The following is a 17,413-nucleotide window of genomic DNA, read 5'->3' on the forward strand; positions in this document are numbered from 1 at the left end:
CGGCCGCCCGGGAGCCTCGTGCTCAAGGCTCAAAAAAACTATGCCGGTGAAAGCGCCACTGGATAGTCCGCTCGCCTCTAGGTAAGTTTTTCTCGTTTGCAGAGCGGAGCGTGGAGGCCGAATTTTCTACCTTATGGGGCCACTGCGCTGAGTCTGTTAGGTAACGAGAAACAGCGCTGTTAACCTGGAGAGTGAGATGAGCCATAGTCCATCCACAGGAAAGAACGCTGAGGCCCAGAGTCAACCAGCGCTTTGCTGGGTCCCACGACTGAGCGGTCCGGGCCCCAGAAAGCCCCTCCGCTGTGCGCCCGATCCGCCCCCTCCCACCTGCCGGGACCCCAGTTCCCGCGCCAGCCCACTCCTCAGCGACCTGCAGCCAGCCATCCGCTCCTCCCGCCCGCCTTACTTCGGGTGCCCAGCCTGGAAACCTCCCTTCCGCTTCTCAAGACCGCGCTCCGGAAATGAGTCACTAATGCCAGTATCTAAGATGGCCGCGACCCGTGCGCCACAGTAGTCAATGGAGGAGAAGCGGACGCGAACCCGGAAGTTGCCCTGCTCGGCCATGGCAGCCTCCGGGGGCGTGGCTTCCGGCGGCCCGCGTCTGCTAGTGGGGGCGGCGGGGTCGAGTGGAGCCACGGCTGACAGGCACTCCTCCCCCGGCGGCGGCGGCGGCTGCGCCCAGGCGGACTGGCTGCCCCAGCTCGCGACCTCGCGACGCTCCAGGGCCGCACCGTGGCATGGACGAGGGGAAGATGGACGAGAATGAATGGGGGTACCACGGCGAAGGCAACAAGAGCCTGGTGGTGGCCCATGCGCAGGTGAGTGGGGGACGTCAGGCACGGTCCGGGGCTCCTCCCTCCCCCCCCCCGGCGGTACCACGTCCCCCCAGCACGCCTCTCTCCGTGTTGGTCCCCCAGCTTCTTCTCCCGGGTCGGCCTCCCAGCACCCTTGTCCCTGGTCCGCTTCCGTCTGTCCCCAGCACCCCATCTCCCGGGTCGGTTCCTCGTTTCCCCCAGCACCCCTTGCCCCTGGGACGGTGCTCCTTCCCCCCAGCTTTCCCCTTCTCCGGAACGGTGCCGTGACCCCCAGCACCCCGGCCTGGCGTCACGCGGTGCGGCCTCCAGCTGCCCGGAGCGGCGGATACCAGACAGAGACGGAGGTCCTGGCAGCTGCGGAGGGAGAATCCCAGCGTCAGGATGGTGCCACCTCTCCGCTTGGAGGGGGCTGAGCATCTGAGACCAATCACTGCTGTTCTGCTGCTGCTAAATAACCGAACTCTGCCCTCGGGCTGTTCCCCAGCGCCTTCTAGAACTTAAAGGGCTTCCCTTTTTTAATTCAGTGAGGATGAGAGTTCCAGAAAATGACATAAGAACTCCTAAGGAGGTGAATCCAGGAAGACCAGTTTGTGGGTTTGTGTGAAAGCCCAGGTCTCTCTGACATCTTGCTGCCTAACAGAAACAGATAGGCATGTGGTGGGCGGAGGGGAGGAGCCCTAGGTTGGGGGTGGATTGTGGGCAGGGATGTTGGAGTAACAGAGCTGGCAGAATCCCAGTCCTGCCACTGCCTGGCCCAGGCTCAGATTCTGCATTTGAAAGTGGAACTAGCAACACAGTCCCTTTTGTGGAATTGCTAGAAAGATGGTGAGCAGAGCTAGACTAGCTATGCCTAGCAAGTGACAACTGTCGTCCCCTTGGACTCATGGTGAAGAGCCCTGACCCAGTCCAGCAGCTCCTGGGTTGGCGCAAGTTCTGAGAGGTTCCATAAGGGGTGTGCTGGGTCAGCTCCAGGGTCAGCTGCAATCAACCCAGGTGGCCCCTGAGCTCTGCCACTGTATCTTGTGCCCTGTTAGCACAGTCAGGGAGCTGAAGGACCGAGTACAGGCTTTGCTCAAGATCTTTAGATGAATTAACAGACAAGATGTACCCGGAAGTCATTCTTCCCTATGCCATTTACTGGGCAATCTTGTGTTTCAAGGTTGTGTTTCAAGGTTGGGTGAAGTGTGGGGTATTCCAACATGAGCTCCTTCTGTTGGACTATTGGGGTGACCCCTGAATGATTTCACAAGACAAGTATTCCCCTTCCAGTGCCTTAGTATGGGATGGCATACATTCTTTTTATGTAAAGCTAAGGCTTCTTCAGCAGGGGCTGATGTATTGAGTTTCAAAAGTATGTCAGACAAAGGCACAAGTTCCAGACTCTTAGTAGGAGGACACTGACTGGAAGGTGGGAGGCCTTGGCACTCAGATGGGCTGCCCAGTGCCCCCGCTTTGCTGCACAGCTATGGTTGTCCACTTCGTGTATCTTTTTCCCCCTTAAACTTGGGCATCAGGCTCTCCTGGACCTGTGCTTTTCATTTTTTAGTTCAAATCCAAGTTTGCTCTACTATGCTTATTTCTCCTGGGTTGTTGTTAGCTCACCATTTGAACTTGAAGATTATTGTTGCAGATTGTCTTGTAAGAAAGCATTCCCCCAGTGAGGCACTGCATGTGGAGACACTCTGTGCTGTGCTGGGCCCTGATGACAGGGAAGAGGGGCCCCAGGGAGAGGGGACACAGGGAAGGTAGTATTCCTGCTCCCTGGGGAAGGCAGGCTCCCCAGGTCTGCCCCCTTTGTTTCAAGGCACAGGGCAGCCTTCCTCAGGCCTCTTCCATACCTGGTGACAGACTGTGTTGAAGGTCATCATCTTCTTCCAGAATTGAGTCTTTAAAAAGTGATGAGTCTGTTTCCCTCCTCTCCAGTGTCAGAATGCAGGAGCCTTTAGGCAGCCAGTGCCAGGCCTAGGACCTGCAGTGAAGGACCATGGGGTCAGATAGACAGACAGACTCACTTTGAGGACTGCAGGGCTTGCAGAAAAGGGGGCCTGAGGATGGAGGAGCTGAGCACAGGCTGTAGGAGGGCTAGGCAGTGAGGGCAGTGTGAGACGCCAACAGTAGGCCCAGTCCTTCCTTTCCCGCCGAGGTGGCCCTGGTGCCTGGCGTCTGTCCCCCTCAGCCTGGTGCACCCTTGGGTGCTAGCGCTAATCCAATCCTCCCCCAGCACTGACCCTCCAAGGCGCTCCAAGGCTGTGGTGGCTCAGCTCTGCACCTCGTGGGCCCAGAGCCCCAGTCGTTTACCCTGTGAGATTTCGGGCAAGGGCTTTGCCTTGTGGACAGGTCCTTCCCTTCCCTCATGCAGCGTGAAGGTGCTGCTACTCGTTCTGGTGGGAACGTCACCCTGTGTGCCTGCTGAGCTGGCCAGGACACCTGCGGCTGCCCTTGTGGACACTGCTTCACCTTCACCTTGCTGGCTTTGGCTCGGCACCCTGTCCTGTGAAGGTCACCGCAGTCTGTTCTGTCATTTGATCTCTCCAGTGGTAGGAGTGGCTGAGCAGAGCAGGCAGAGAGCCCTGGGCTGCTCTCAGCTGTCTGTCTCTGGGGTGCGGGGTGTGGGGTACACAGTGGCAGCCGTGCCTGTCCCTGTTCAGCAGGCATGATGCTTTCCTTCTTGTCAGAGGTGACCTGGAAGGCCTGCCAATGAGGGTCGTTTGTCAGAAGCATGAAGAAGCTGCTCATTTCCCATCTTCTGGGTTTTATGTTCGAAGACTCTGAGGGGCTTCAAGCCCTTTCTTTCTGTGAAAGTTCTGATGCCCTGGGGTGTTTGCCTGCATCCTGAAGATGTGAGGTCCAAGCAGTAGGGGGCTGTTTCTCTCGTGCCTTGTATTTTAGGGTTTTTGGCTCATAGATCATACTTCTTAACGGAGAAGTTGGAAGCAAATGAGAATTGTTCTGTTTTTTTGGGAATATGATATATTCAAGTCCTGGGAGTCCAGCTTTAATTTTCTCCTGAATCTGGTGCAAGAGTCCACTTTTTGTTGCCTCTAGTATTTTTTTTAACAAGTAACTTACTCTGTATTTGAGAGTTTTAATAATATTGGTACAGGCTGCTACAGCAGCTGTGGCTTCCCTGGCGAGGTCTCAGAGCGGGCTGCACGTAGCCATGACTTACTTATTCCTGGGGTCTCCCGAGTTAAATGGTTAGGATTTGTTCTTTCCAAACCCCACTCCCTTTGGTGGTTTCCAGCTTTGCCCTCTGCAGGCACTGAGCTCTGCCATCCTAGCACGGGAGGGTCTGCCCAGCCAGGGTGGCCTCCGGCTCTGGGCGCTTCCTGGGCCGGGCCAGCCCTCCCCTGCTTCCCCTTCCGCCTCCCCCTTCCTCCCCCTCCTTTCCATCCTCCTTCCTCCCCTCCCTGGCCAGCAGAACTTTGGACAGCAGCTGTCTGGCTGTCCTGTTTCTGTGCCCACTTGAGAAGGGCCAGGCTGGGGCGCCAGCCGCCGCCTCATGGTGTGTGTGTGGACAGTGCTGTGACCTGAGGGCCTGGGGGCCATGGAGGCTCCCCGCAGACCTGCTGGAGCTTCTGTCTGACACCCTCACTGTGCCCCTGCAGTTGTGGGTTTACAGATCATGTGCTTCTCTTCTGGATGGTGGATTTCCCACCCTGTCAGGGATCATCTGGGCACCTCGCTGTCCTGCCCCAACTGTGACCTGGGCTTACACCTCACTGTGCTGCCCCCCACCCCACGGCTCACACTGCATCTGCTTCAGCCCTACAGGGGGTCATGTCCCAACGGCTCTCCAGCCTGGGCTTGTCCTCCAGCGTGGAGGCCGTGGCCTGAGATGGCCAGTGTGCTGGTGCCCACAGTCTGGGAAGCCCTCTCCTTGTCTTTGCTGAGAGGCCCTGGAGTCCGAACTCTACCTAGCCTCCCTCCTCAGCCTTGAATGTATTGTTTCTTGGGGTCTTTTATTTTTATCTTGCATCAGTTAATGCTTCTTCCAACTGCCCCACAGAAAGTAAGAAAGCACCCAGTGTTTTCCCACTGGAAAAGTAATTGCTGTTGACACTCTGGTGCACTTCCTCCCCTTGTTTGGTTGGAGACTTTAGAATCCTATGTGTCCTGACAGCATAAATATGTAGAAAATCCTTTATCCATATCTTCAAGGCCACAGAGCACTCAGTGGCCAGAGACCCTGATCCTGTGCTGTCACCCACATTATTATTCTCTAATAATTTTTTGTATTTCTGTGGGGTCCATCGTGATTTTTCCTTTCTCGTTTCTGATTCTGTTGACGTGTGTTGATTCTCTTTTTCTCTTAATAAGTCTGGCTAGAGGCTTATCTATTTTGTTTATTTTCTCAAAGAACCAGCTCTTGGTTTCATTGATTTTTTTTCTCTTGTTTTATTCTTCTCAATTTTATTTATTTCTTCTCTGATCTTTATTATGTCCCTCCTTTTGCTGACTTTAGGCCTCATTTGTTCTTCTTTTTCTGGTTTTGATAATTTTGACTTTATAGACTATTCATTTGGGATTGTTCTTCCTTCTTTAAGTATGCCTGGATTGCTATATACTTTCCTCTTAAAACTGCTTTCGCTGCCTCCCATGGAAGTTGGGGCTTTGTGTTGTTGTTGTCGTTTGCTTCCATATATTATTGCTTGATCTCTATTTTAATTTGGTCGTTGATCCATTGATCATTTAGGAGCATGTTGTTAAGCCTCCATGTGTTTGTGAGCCTTTTTGCTTTCTTTGTACAATTTATTTCTAGTTTTATACCTTTGTGGTCTGAAAAGTTGGTTGGTAGAATTTCAATCTTTTTGAATTTACTGAGGCTCTTTTTGTGGCCTAGAATGTGGTCTATTCTGGAGAATGTTCCATGTGCACTTGAGAAGAATGTGTATCCTGTTGCTTTTGGATGTAGAGTTCTGTAGATGTCTATTAGGTCCATCTGTTCTGGTGTGTTGTTCAGTGCCTCTGTGTCCTTACTTATTTTCTGTCTGGTGGATCTGTCCTTTGGAGTGATTGGTTTGTTAAAGTCTCCCAAAATGAATGCATTAAATTCTATTTCCTCCTTTAGTTCTGTTAGTATTTGTTTCACATATACTGGTGCTCCTGTGTTGGGTGCATATATGTTTATAATGGTTATATCCTCTTGTTGGACTGAGCCCTTTATCATTATATAATGTCCTTCTTTATCTCTTGTTACTTTCTTTGTTTTGAAGTCTATTTTGTCTGACATTTTTATGTGGAATTTTAAGCAATACTTATTCAGTAGCTGAAACCTGCACATCCTTAGTTGTTTCCTTAAGGTATACACCTGGCAGTGGGTTGGCTGTGTCAAGTTTCCCCCCTTTGCATGTGGCCCAGTGCTGGCTCCCCTGGGGGTCTGGGCTGCCGGTGGGCCATGCAACTGAGGATAACCCCCAGCCACCTGCCCTCACCCTTGGGCTTTGTGCAGATACTAATCAGACTTCGTTTTATTTCCCTACAGCGCTGTGTGGTACTGCGTTTTCTGAAGTTTCCTCCAAATAGGAAGAAGGTAAAATCAGTGGATTTGCCACCCAGTCAGTAAAACAATTATTTAAGAAAACTTTGACTTTTCTTCTGATGCAGAATTATTAAAGCTAATGTAGGAATTTAAACATGACCCAATGTGCAGTGCAGGGGTGTCCTCACTCCTGTAGGTCCTGGGCATCAGCTGCTGGGGGCACCATGGGCCAGTAACTTTGCCTGGGCCCTTGCCTTACAGCCCGCTGCCTAGGTTCCCTTCTGTGGGATCGCATCAGGGACAGTGATGCCTGTGATGCTGGGCCAACAGTCAGTGTTACAAGTCACAACAGGCGGTTCAGATGGAGTGTTGGGTTTCTGCTCACTGAGTCATCCAAGCCAAATACTGTGGACAGCCTCAGGAAGCCGCTGCTGCCTGCCCGCCCAGTGGCTGTCATCCTCAAGGGGAGACAAGGCAAGAGCCACAGGGCACAGCCCACCAGGGAGGGTGGCGGTTGTGTGTGGGGAGTGGAAACTGGGTGCAAGATTGGGGTATGGGAGAGGGGTCAGCACCTCGTTTTGAGTCTGGAGAGGCAACGAGAAAGGGGATGAGGCAGATGGCTGATGGCCATTCAGGGAAAGGCAGAGCCACCAGGGAAATGCAGGGCCTTGGGGGTTAGCCTCCCAGAAGGAGGTGGGCCGGGGAGAAGCCGGGCGGGAGGCAGGCGAGGGCCGGGAGCCTGGGCGTTTCTGCCTCAGCTGCTGCAGTCCTGCAGGCGCTGTTCCCCCAGCCCCAAGGAGGCGTGAGTGCCGGGGAGGCTGCCGCAGCCTCCCCCTCCCCACTCAGCGTCTGGGAGCCTCTGTGGGTTTTCCTGTTTGCGTTTCTTGAGAAGGCATCTTCAGGGAACAATTCATCTTTATTATATAAAAGGCATGATGTGACACCAGCTGCCTTACTGGTGGGTCAGAGTGAGGGACGTGACTGGTTTCCTGTCCCATCCAAATCTCACAGCTTCTGGGTTCCCTAAGACTCAGACTGGGAGGAAGATACTTTATTCCATGTTTAGAGGCTGCAGAGTAAAGTCTAAATACCTGGTGGTTTTTGGATGGGAGAGATTTTCAAAGTTGATTCCTTGGGGGGAGGGGACACAGGCAACTGTGAGTGTTCCTGGAGGGAGGAGGATGGGGTGCAGGTCTTCTCAGACCAATGGCCCCAGGGGAGTGCAGAGGCAGCCTGGGGGGTCCGGAGGCCTTCCCAGCAAGACTTGCCCTTCTCCAAATCCAGGGCCACTGGCTTCTGTCTGAGAGGCAGGCCGAGTCCACCGCTTCCAGCACACCCTCGGAGGTCTCGGTCATTGAGGTTTTCCTGTGCTTCTCTTCTTACAGACCTCGGAAGAGATACTGCAGCACCTGCAGAACATAGTGGATTTTGGCAAAAATGTCATGAAAGAGTTTTTGGGAGAGAACTATGTTCATTGTGGGGTAAGTGATGTTTATGTGCGTGGATTAAGTTCATGGGTACATTCTGGGTTGGTCATACCAGCTCCTTGAGAAGAATTTGGAACTTGTCACTTGATTGCGGACCTTCATGTCAGTTGCATCCTCCATGTGCATCTGCGTGCTGAGCACTGACTTTTTCCTAGCTGAGCAGTGTGAGGTTCAGAGGGACCATGTGAGACCCCCATGTGCTGGGACCCCTGCCTCTGCACCAGCCCCCGGAGGCCTCCAGCTTGGTGAGGACTCCTGAGTGAGCTCCACACGCTGTCACCGAGCCCTCTGCCCCTGGGGGCACCTTTGAGCAATTTAGGGAGAAAGGGCCTCGTGCTGGAAGATGTGGCCTGCCTGGTGGGAGAGCCCCTGCCCTGGGGCGGTCTGCCCTGCTGGCTCTTTCTGGGCTCAGTATCCAAGAGGAGTGCCTGTTCAGGCATGGTCTGCTGTGTGGACACAGGTGCTGGGGTGGCAGAGGAACCACAGCGGCCCTGTGGTCCTGGTGAGCTTCAGAGCAGGTGACCTGGGCCCCACCTGGGCTGGTTGCTCTGTGCCCCGGCTTTGATTGCAGCTGCTTCTCTGCTCCTGTGGCCTTGCCACGTGCCTCGCATCAGAGCCCTGAGCAGGCCAGCAGCTCTGCCACCTGTGCCCCCAGAGCCCTGCCTGTTTTGTATGGACGGGCTGCACCCCATGTCCACCCCGAGGATGCCACCCTGAGGACAGTGAGTGGCAGCTGCTTGGGAGCTGAAGTCCTGACTCCCCCTGAGGAGGGCCCTTCCATGGCGTCCGTGGACTAAGGGTGGTGCCGTGGGGCACTGGGGCTGTGTTCTCACCTGGAGGCTGGTGGAGGGGCCCTCCTCTGGTGTGGCCCAGTCTTGCAGCATGGTGGTCCTGACGTGGACTCAGCCCAGTGCCCCGTGCAGCCTCAGAGGAGGCCTGGCCCAGTCCTGCTGCTGTTTCCACAGCATCCAAGTGGCTCTGGTGGTGTGGACAGCCCGAGGCAGTGTGGCACCACACAGGGGAGTCACCACCCCAGGGAGATCCCCAGATGCTCAGTGGGTTATAAACCTGAAACTGGGTCTGAGCGGCCTACTCGGGCGGCCACTGGCATCTGAGTGAGTGCTGGTGGGCCACTGGGAGTGTGTCCCTGCCCTGCTGATGGGAAGTTCTTTGTCTTGCATCACCTAGGGCTCTAGACCTGCGTCCCGAGGGTGAGAGGGCTGGGGTGCCAGCGGCGCAGAAGGGTGAAGCAGAGTCAGGGTTCCATGGGCGGGGCTTGGCAGGTTGAACAGTGTCTGGATGTCCCCCAGGGCCTAGGGCTGGCTCTGGCTTGTCTGGTTCTGTTTGCGGGGTGGGGCTCTGGGCAGACGTGGTGAGCCCGTGTGGTCACATCCTGGGAGCGTCTGTCCCACAGAGAACCTCCTCCAGGAGGCACACGGCAGTGGCTCTCCCTCCAGGCGGGTGCACCCCTCAGGCCCAGGCAGGGCCGATGGGTGGGAGCAGCACCTCTCTGGCCACACGAGACCACGTCCAGGTAAAACCAGGCTGTGTGAAACATGCTCTTTTCTCTGGCTGCCGACCTGGGTCGGGCCGAGTGGCACTCCCAGAAGTGGTCCTTCTCTGTGTCCCGGGGTAAGGCCCAGACCCAGCAGCAGACACACCTCATGCTGCGCCACCTCAGCCCTGCCAGGCCCGTCTGGGGACGGGCCTGGGTCTGTCTCCAGGGCAGCTGGCAGTTAGGAACTGGGGCAAGGCTGTTCATTGCCCTTGTGCTGCCAGGCATCCGCGCCTTCAGTGCAGGGGCAGTGGGCCACAGTGGGATTCAGAATTTCTGCCTCTCTTTGGCGGACTCGGCTCCCCGAGGTGGGATGCCACAGGGCAGCCTCTGCTTCACAAATGAACTTGACATGGCGGAGGCGTTGGCCGGCCCCCAGGTGCTGAGTGAGGGGATGTGTTCCCAGGGAACTTCCAGAAGACTGGATGGGATGCTCTGCTCAACCCTCCAGGCTGGTGGCTCTGTCCTCGCAGTGTCCCTTCACCCCTGCCAGGGCTGGTGTGTCAGCAGGGAAGCCTCCGTGTCACACTCCGTGGGAGCATTGGTGGGCTCACCAGCTTCTCCTTAAGTGGATGCGCTGTGTGGGGCAGGCCAGCCACCTGGCCATCAGGTGGGAGGTCACAGTGAATACTGGCTTGCGAATCTGAATCAAGGGTTGGTAATGCAAACTGATGTTAAGGATGCCTACTGGAGTCATTGTTCTGACTTAAAACATAGGTAGAGTTCCTTATTTAATCAGGAATTTAAGGTTGTTGAAAGAAGTGTGCTTTTCCTTTTCACTCTGGTGCCTGTACCTAGAGGCCAGGCCATGTCAGCAGGTAAGCATGGTGGCGTGAGTAGCCGAGCTGCTTTTGGCTCACGCTTGACCCTGTCTGCTCCTCTCCAAGTCTCCATTACGCCGCGAGGACGCCTGTGCCAGGCTGGGTCCCTTGCCCAGCCAGTGAGCATCTGGAGCCCACCATGTGTGGCCTGGGATGGGCCTGGCTGGCGTGACAGGGTGGGACAGGGAGAGATGGAGAAGGTCCTCCAGGACCTTGCGGTGTGCGGGCCAAGGTGTTACTGTGAGAGGATCTTGATGAGGTTCTCTATCTTTCTTGCACAGCAGCTGTAATCTTCACTTTGTACTTGTGGTTTCTTTAAAGTGAAGGGAAAACTTGGTCTTTTGTGAGATGGTCTAAGTTTTGAATTTTTTAAATTCAAAAAATTACTCCTTTCCTTTGTTTCATTTTACCTAATTCAGAACTAAATTTATTAGTAACTCACCTGTTATCAGTTTGTAGCATGTTTTGGTAAATGGCAAAATCATGAATTAAGTTGTACAGCAGCCTGGCAAGGAAACTATGTTGGAACCAGAGCAAACTGCAGGCTGGCCACGGGCCCCATGCATGTGGCAGGATGGGTGTGCCCATGTGATGGCGCAGTCGTGGCCTGCACATGCATGTGGCAGGGTGGCTATGGGCCAGCATGTCCATGTGACAGGGTGGGACAGGGAGAGATGGAGAAGGTGTGGCATGTAGGAGGCAGGACTCGGGCATTCTCATTCTAGGCTGGTCTCTTAAGTCCCGTGGGGACTTCTTCAGAAGTCAGCATTCTGCCACACTAAACAAGGGGAGACAGTGAGCAACATAGGTTAGGCAAAGCCTCTTACTTAGGAAAACTGCAAAGAAACAGCAAAGGGGAGAGAAATTACTCTGTTTTCCACCCAAATGCACTGAACATCGGGCCCCCTGAGTCCCGTGGCTGAGGGGCACACAGGATGCCTCACCTAGAGGTGGGTAACTCAATCTAACCCTTTCCTCCAGTGCTCCTTGGGGGGTGTGAGAAGCCTGACGTTGTCCGAGGAGAAAGCTGGAGGGGAGTATTTGTGCAGGTGGTGAACTGCTTCTGGCCCCTGCCCACTGTCCACAGACCACGAAAGGGAGACAAGGTGCTGGTGGCCATCTGCTTGTCCCCACCATCGTGGACACCAGCTGCTCTGAGGAGGGCCTCTCTCAGTGAAGAGAAACAGCATGTCTCTGGGTAATCAGAATAGGTCCTTAAATCATGGAGCCGCTTTGACCCTAAAACCCACATACTGAATATTTCCTGAATGTGGTAAAATTTGGGCCACATAAACTTTTACATTTTTCAGCATGCATTTCTGTGGAATAAAGTGCATTCACGTTGTGCAACACAATGCTGAATATTTCACATTTGTTCTTACAGGAGGTTGTTCAGCTGCCTTTAGATTTTGTGAAACAACTTTGTTTAAAGATACAGTCTGAGAGACCAGGTAAGGTCTTTTACCTTGTAAACTTTGTAATTTAAAATACTCCATTTAAAAAGTGTTTGTTATTATCACTCATGTTGGGTAGACACTGTTTTGAGCAATTCTTTTGCCAGAAACTTCAATATCAAGGGTAGAAATCCTAGGAGCTCAAAATTCCATTCAGGACAGCAGTTGCCAAATACCCTCCCTCTCTGCCCGTGCCCCTCACATGCCCTCCCTGTTCCCTCACGTGCCTCCACCCTCGCCTCAAGTACCCACCCCACACTTGCTCACGGGGGTAACGACAGTAACCACGTTAAAGCCTTTTCTTCACAGTCAGAGACTGAGTCACAGGAAGTCTTCTTGTCGGGGTGGCCATCCCCTCTCCAAGCCACAGCCAGGCAGTCAGGGTGTGCAGGTGGCCCACCTGGCATCCTTCCTTCTTGGTTAGAAAGTGGGAAGCAAACAGGACACATGCCCTGGAGCTCCCAGTTTGGCAAGCAGCAAGGAACGGAGCTCCGTGTGTGGGAAAGGGCGGGGAGGGGGAGGGGGCTGCGGGCATGTCACTGCCAGGACCGTCTCAGCTGTTTTCCTTGGGACCAATCAGCCTGACGCCTGCTCTCGGACTCTGCGGCCCAGCTGCTAGTGCTGCTGTGTGTCATCGCTTTAGTTTATAATTAGCAGTTGGCTCCGTACTACTTGATGGCACTAAACTCTGTCCCCCTTGTCATAACGACTCATCATCAGCCTGCTCAGTGGCAGGACACCGACTCCACTGGGGCCTAAGGCAGCGTTTGAGCGGCTGCCCAGAAGAGCCCCTTGAAGCCGGGGCTGAGGTAGCACATGTCTGGGCGTTGTGGGGGAGCCGCTCTGCCAGCAGCGGGAGGCTGCGGCTTCCCTCCTCTGAGCTCCTTGATGAAGTGAATGGCAGGATGGAGCAGTCCTGAGACTGTCTGCGTCTCAGGATAATTGCATGTTAGGGAGTCCCCTAGAATAACCTCAGGTCTGATCACTTGCTGGAAGGATCCACAGAGCTGTTCTGTGAGCTTTGAGCGTCCGCCCCCACCAGAGTCGTGCGGATGGTGCCCTCTTCTCCAGCACTGATGGTGAGCGGGCACAAGGAGGATGCCTGTATCAGCTCCTGTGGAGGCTTGGCTGCATGGGCACAGGACTGCCTGTGTGGCTGCCCCAGCCTCCGCCAGCCCTCCTTGGGGCAGGACTGATCCCCCCAGAAGCCCACCAAGCTGCCTTGTCTCTCTTGTGCCGATCCTCAGGGTTTCCCTTGCTGTTTTCCAGAATCTCGCTGTGATAAGGACCTGGACACTCTCAGTGGTTATGCTCTGTGCCTTCCTAACTTAGCCAGACTTCAGACCTACCGTTTTGCAGAGCACCGACCGATTCTGTGTGTAGAGATCAAGGTGAACTTTTGGCAGTGGGAAGTGGTGTGGGGAGAGGGAAAGGTGGATCCAGGCTCTCAGTCCATGAGTCACCTGCTGGAGCACACTTTCCATAGCAGCTCCTGTTCCCTGGGACCCTGGGGCCCTTTCTCAGGCCCAGGCCACCCCCAGCTCCCACAGACTCGGCTTTGTTCCTGCTGCACCTCATGACTCTGGTTTCTTCTACTGGCCAGACCCGAAGGGCATGGCTCCCCAGGGCTCCAGATGTGGCCCGCTCCTGGGTGTTACTACAGGCAGCCAGCCAGGGATGAAGCCCTGGCCAATGTCCACCAGGGGGAAATGGGTCAGGTTCCACTCTCCCTAGAGGTTTTCCCTGGAGGGTGCAGCTCCCCAAGCTCCCTGACCTCCTTAGGTCCAGCCATGCCCCCATAGCCACTTGGTGACACTGCACCCCATGCTACCAGAGCTCAATTTGAAGGTCACCCTTTAAACCAGGTGGTCCTCCATTCCTTGGCTTCTGTCCTGCTCTGGAGAGACCTCCCTAGGGACACAGAAGCATGTGTGACTTTGAAGGCTCCAGTCTGTTGCAGCCAGGAGTCCTGAGGCAGGGGTGACAATGGGCATCACTTGTCTCCCTCAGGAAGCCTCCCAGATGACCCAGGCCTTTTCTACCTCCTCTGCCAAACCCCTGTGGGGACATCTGGGTTACCTGGGGCCCTGAGCACTCATGCCTGGGTGCTCAGTGTAGACTGTTGTTTTGCTCCTCCAACCAGAGGTGCATGTCTCAGGTGTCACAAATGGCAGGCAGCATGGTTTTCAGTGCCCTGACAGCAAGCTTAAGCTTGTGTGTCATGATGACCAGAAACCGTGGCTTACAAAGGCAGCTGGAACTGGGAGCCTAGCCACCATCAGATGGGCCCTGCCATCCCCACCTTCTTGCCAGAGGGCACAGGGTTCTGCCTCCTGGAGCTTACGTGCTCGGGGCAGCTCCGCACTCCAGGACACTTTCCAGTTGCTTTCTGTAGTGAGGACACCAAGCCACTGTGTCTGCTTTGCCAAGCCAGCAGGTGAGGTACGGCTGCTTCCCCCATGAGAAGGAGGCAGCGGCAGAGATGTTTCTGTGATGCGATGAGCAAGGTGTCAGTTCCCACTGCAACCTGAAGAGAAAAGCGGCCTTTGGGGATGTTTCTATGTAGCCCTTGCTGATTGTCCTGGGTATTGCACTTCATCATCTTGTAGGTTGCTTATATATATACTTAAAGGTACATGATTTCTCCCTAAGCATTTTTTCTTCTTCCATATTTATTTTGCAGCCAAAATGTGGGTTTATTCCTTTCTCCAGTGACGTCACGCAGGAGACTAAGCGTCGGGTGTGTCGGTACTGCATGCACCAGCACCTCAAGGTGAGCCTGCTGCTGGCCCACTTCCCTCTGCGCAGAGCTCAGGGTGGCGGCTGGGCCCAATGTGTGGCCACTTGCAGTTTTCAGAAGAGAAAAGAAAATATAGATATTTATTCTTTACTTTTCATTTCACAAATAGTTAATGCTTAGCCATTTTTTGGTTTTAATTTAGGAAGTAATTTAGAGACCTAAGATTCACCTGTGAAAATTACATAATTCAGTGGATTTCAGTATATTCACAAGTTGTGCAACCATCACCACTACCTAATTCCAGAGCATTTTCATCACAGAAAGAAGTCCTGTCTCTGTTGGCAGTCCTCTCCAATCCCCTGTCCCGCCAGCCCCTGGCAACCCCCATCCGATCTGTCTGCCTGGAGATCTCATGGGAACGGACGCATGGCGTTGTGTGCTCTCCCTCGACTGTCCTCTTCCCTGAGCATGATGATGGCGAGGCCTGTCATGCTGCCGGCTGTGCCAGCCTGTTGGGCCGCTTGCGGGTGGAGAGGTTCTGCCGCAGGGCAGCACTTGGTCTGTCTGCTGTTCCTGTGGACGTGGGTTGTGCCCGCCTTTCGGTTGGCGTGGATAGTGTTGCTCTGAGCATATGTACCTTCACTTGTTAGAGTCCGCTGTGCTTTCAGTTCTTCTGTGCGACTCCTAGGAGTGGAATTGCTGAGCCCTAGGGAAATTCTGTTTAACCTTTTGTGGAAATGTCAAACTGTTTCCACAGCAGTTGCACCATTTTATATTCCCACCAGGGATGTATGAGAGTTCTGATTTCTCTGCATCCTGGCTAGCACTTGAAGTTGTCCATTTGTGATGACAGCCATCCTGATGGGCTTGAGGATGTCACTGTCATTTTCATTTGTATTTCCCTAATGGTTAATGATATTGAACACCTTTTCATGTGCTTACTGGCCATTTGTATGTCTTGGAGAAATGTCTATTTTGCCCATTTTTGAATTGTCCATCTTTTCATGTGTTTATTCACCATTTGTATGTCTTTGGAGAAATGTCAAATCTTTTGCCCATTTTTGGATTCGGTTGTTTCTTTGTTGTTGAGTTTTAGGGTTCCCTATAGATTCTGGATATTAATCTTTTATTAGATACATGGTTTGCCAATATTTTCTTCCATTCTGTTTGTTGCCTTTTTACTCTGTTGAAAATGTCCTCTGCACAAAAATCTTTAATTTTGATAAACTCTTACCTTTTCTTTTGTTGCCTGTGCTTTTAGTCTCATATCCAAGAAATCTTTACCTACGCCAAGGTCATGAAGCTTTTTTCCTGTTTTCTAATGACAGTTGTATAGTTTTAGCCCTTACATTTAGATCTTTGACCCATTTTTGAGTTAATTTTTGTATATGGTGTGAGGTTAAGGGTCTAATGTCATTCTTTTGCAGGTGGATGTCCAGTTGTCCAAGCACCATTTGTTGAAAAAACAGTCCTTTCTCCATTGAAGGATCTTGGCACCCTTATTAAAGATGTTTTGGCAGCTTATGTGATGGTTTATTTTTGGGCTGTCTATTCCATTCCTTTGGTCCATATGTCTGTCCTTATGCCAGTAGAACACTATTTTCATTCACTAGCTTTGTATTAGGTTTTGAAATCAGGGAGTTTTGGTCCTCCAGCTTTGTTTTTTTTCAAGATTGTTTTGGCTACTTGGGGCCCCTTACAACTACGTATCTTTCAAGGATTGGATTTTTCATTTCTGCTAAAAAAGGCTGTTAGAATTTTGACATATTGCAGGAATCTGTAAACCCTTTGGGTAGTATTGCCATCTAACACTATTAAGTCCTATTAAGTCTTATAATCATGTTGTTGCCTGGCTGTCTTTCCACTTTTCTAGGTTTTCTTTAATTGCTTTCTGCAATGTTTTGTAGTTTTCAATATACAATCTTTCACCACCGTGGTTACATTTATTTCTAGGTATTTTATTCTTTTGGAATATTGTAAATGTGATTGCAAATGCAATTGCTTCCTTAATTACCTTTTTGGATTGTTCATTGCTAGTGTATAGAAGCACAACTCATCTTTGTGTGTTGATCTTGTACCCTGTAACTTAGTGAATTTTTTATTAGCTCTAGTGGTTTTTTTTTGTAGATTCTTTGGAGTTTTCTATATATAGGATTTTGTTATCTGTGGATAGAGTTTTACTCCTTCCTTTCCAATTTAAATGTCTTTAGCTTCTCAGTTTCTTCAGAGACCACCTGGGATTTTTGATAGGGTTTGGGAGGTGTTGTAAATCGGTTTGAGAGGTGTTGCTACTTTAAGAGTAGCACTCCACATTTTTAAGGCTTTTTAAGCACTTTTTAAGGCTGAATAATGTTCTGTAGTGTTCACATACCACATCTTGTTTATCCATTCATCCACTAGTGGACTCTCAGGCTGTGTCTGCCTTTCTATTGTTGTGAGTAATGCTGCTGTGAACATCCACGTGCAAATATCTTTTGAGATTCTATGTTCAATTCTTTTAAGTATATGCCCAGGAGTGGAATTGCTGGATCACATGGTAGCTCTGTTTCTAATTATGAGGAATCTCCCTGCAGTTTTCTGTGGCGGCTGCAGCACTTCACATCCTACAGCAGTGCACAGGGGTTGCAATTTCCCCACATCCTGACCAGCACTTGCCCCTTTCTGTTTTGTGAGAGGGGCCATCCTAGTTAGTGGGTGTGAGGTGAGATGTGCAGTTGGGTTTTGTGTATTGATCTCTTATCCTGCCACCGCTAATGAACTTGTTTATTTGCTCTAATTTTTTGTTGTTTCTTAGGATTTTCTAGATAAATGATACGACCATTTGAAAATAGAATTTCACTTCTTTCTTCTGAATGTGGATGCCCTTTCTTCGTTTCCTCCCTAATTCTGGCTGGAACTTGCAGCACAGTGTTGTGTAGAAGTAGCCGGAGTGGGCAACATAATTTAATTAGTAACATAATTTAATTAGTAGTTTAAAACCTATACATGCTTATGTTACTCTACAAGAAGATATGTCAAAGAAATAATCAATCTACCCATGTTTTCTTCCGTCTGCTACT

The 17,413-nt window shown here is 52.1% G+C and overlaps 1 protein-coding gene across 6 annotated transcripts in view; it reads left to right on the top strand.

Moving 5' to 3' along the window:
* Positions 1–586: 586 nt before the first annotated feature.
* IPPK (inositol-pentakisphosphate 2-kinase) overlaps positions 587–17,413 on the top strand; it is a 77,287-nt gene continuing 60,460 nt past the window's right edge. For 5 of the 6 annotated variants that reach the window (XR_005027069.2, XR_005027070.2, XM_057498438.1 and 2 more), the window contains exons 1-6: positions 587–818; positions 6,301–6,348; positions 7,683–7,778; positions 11,545–11,611; positions 12,884–13,005; positions 14,298–14,387. Coding sequence is in view for 4 of the 6 variants with exons in the window: in XM_057498438.1 (XP_057354421.1) it covers positions 738–818; positions 6,301–6,348; positions 7,683–7,778; positions 11,545–11,611; positions 12,884–13,005; positions 14,298–14,387 (504 nt within the window). In the remaining 2 variants the exon portion in view is untranslated. Of the gene's footprint in view, positions 819–6,300; positions 6,349–7,682; positions 7,779–7,811; positions 9,319–11,544; positions 11,612–12,883; positions 13,006–14,297; positions 14,388–17,413 lie in introns of those variants that run through there. The other variant, XM_057498439.1, reaches the window with a different exon arrangement.

Source organism: Manis pentadactyla, chromosome 3, assembly GCF_030020395.1.
Source record: "Manis pentadactyla isolate mManPen7 chromosome 3, mManPen7.hap1, whole genome shotgun sequence".
NCBI lineage: Eukaryota > Metazoa > Chordata > Mammalia > Pholidota > Manidae > Manis > Manis pentadactyla.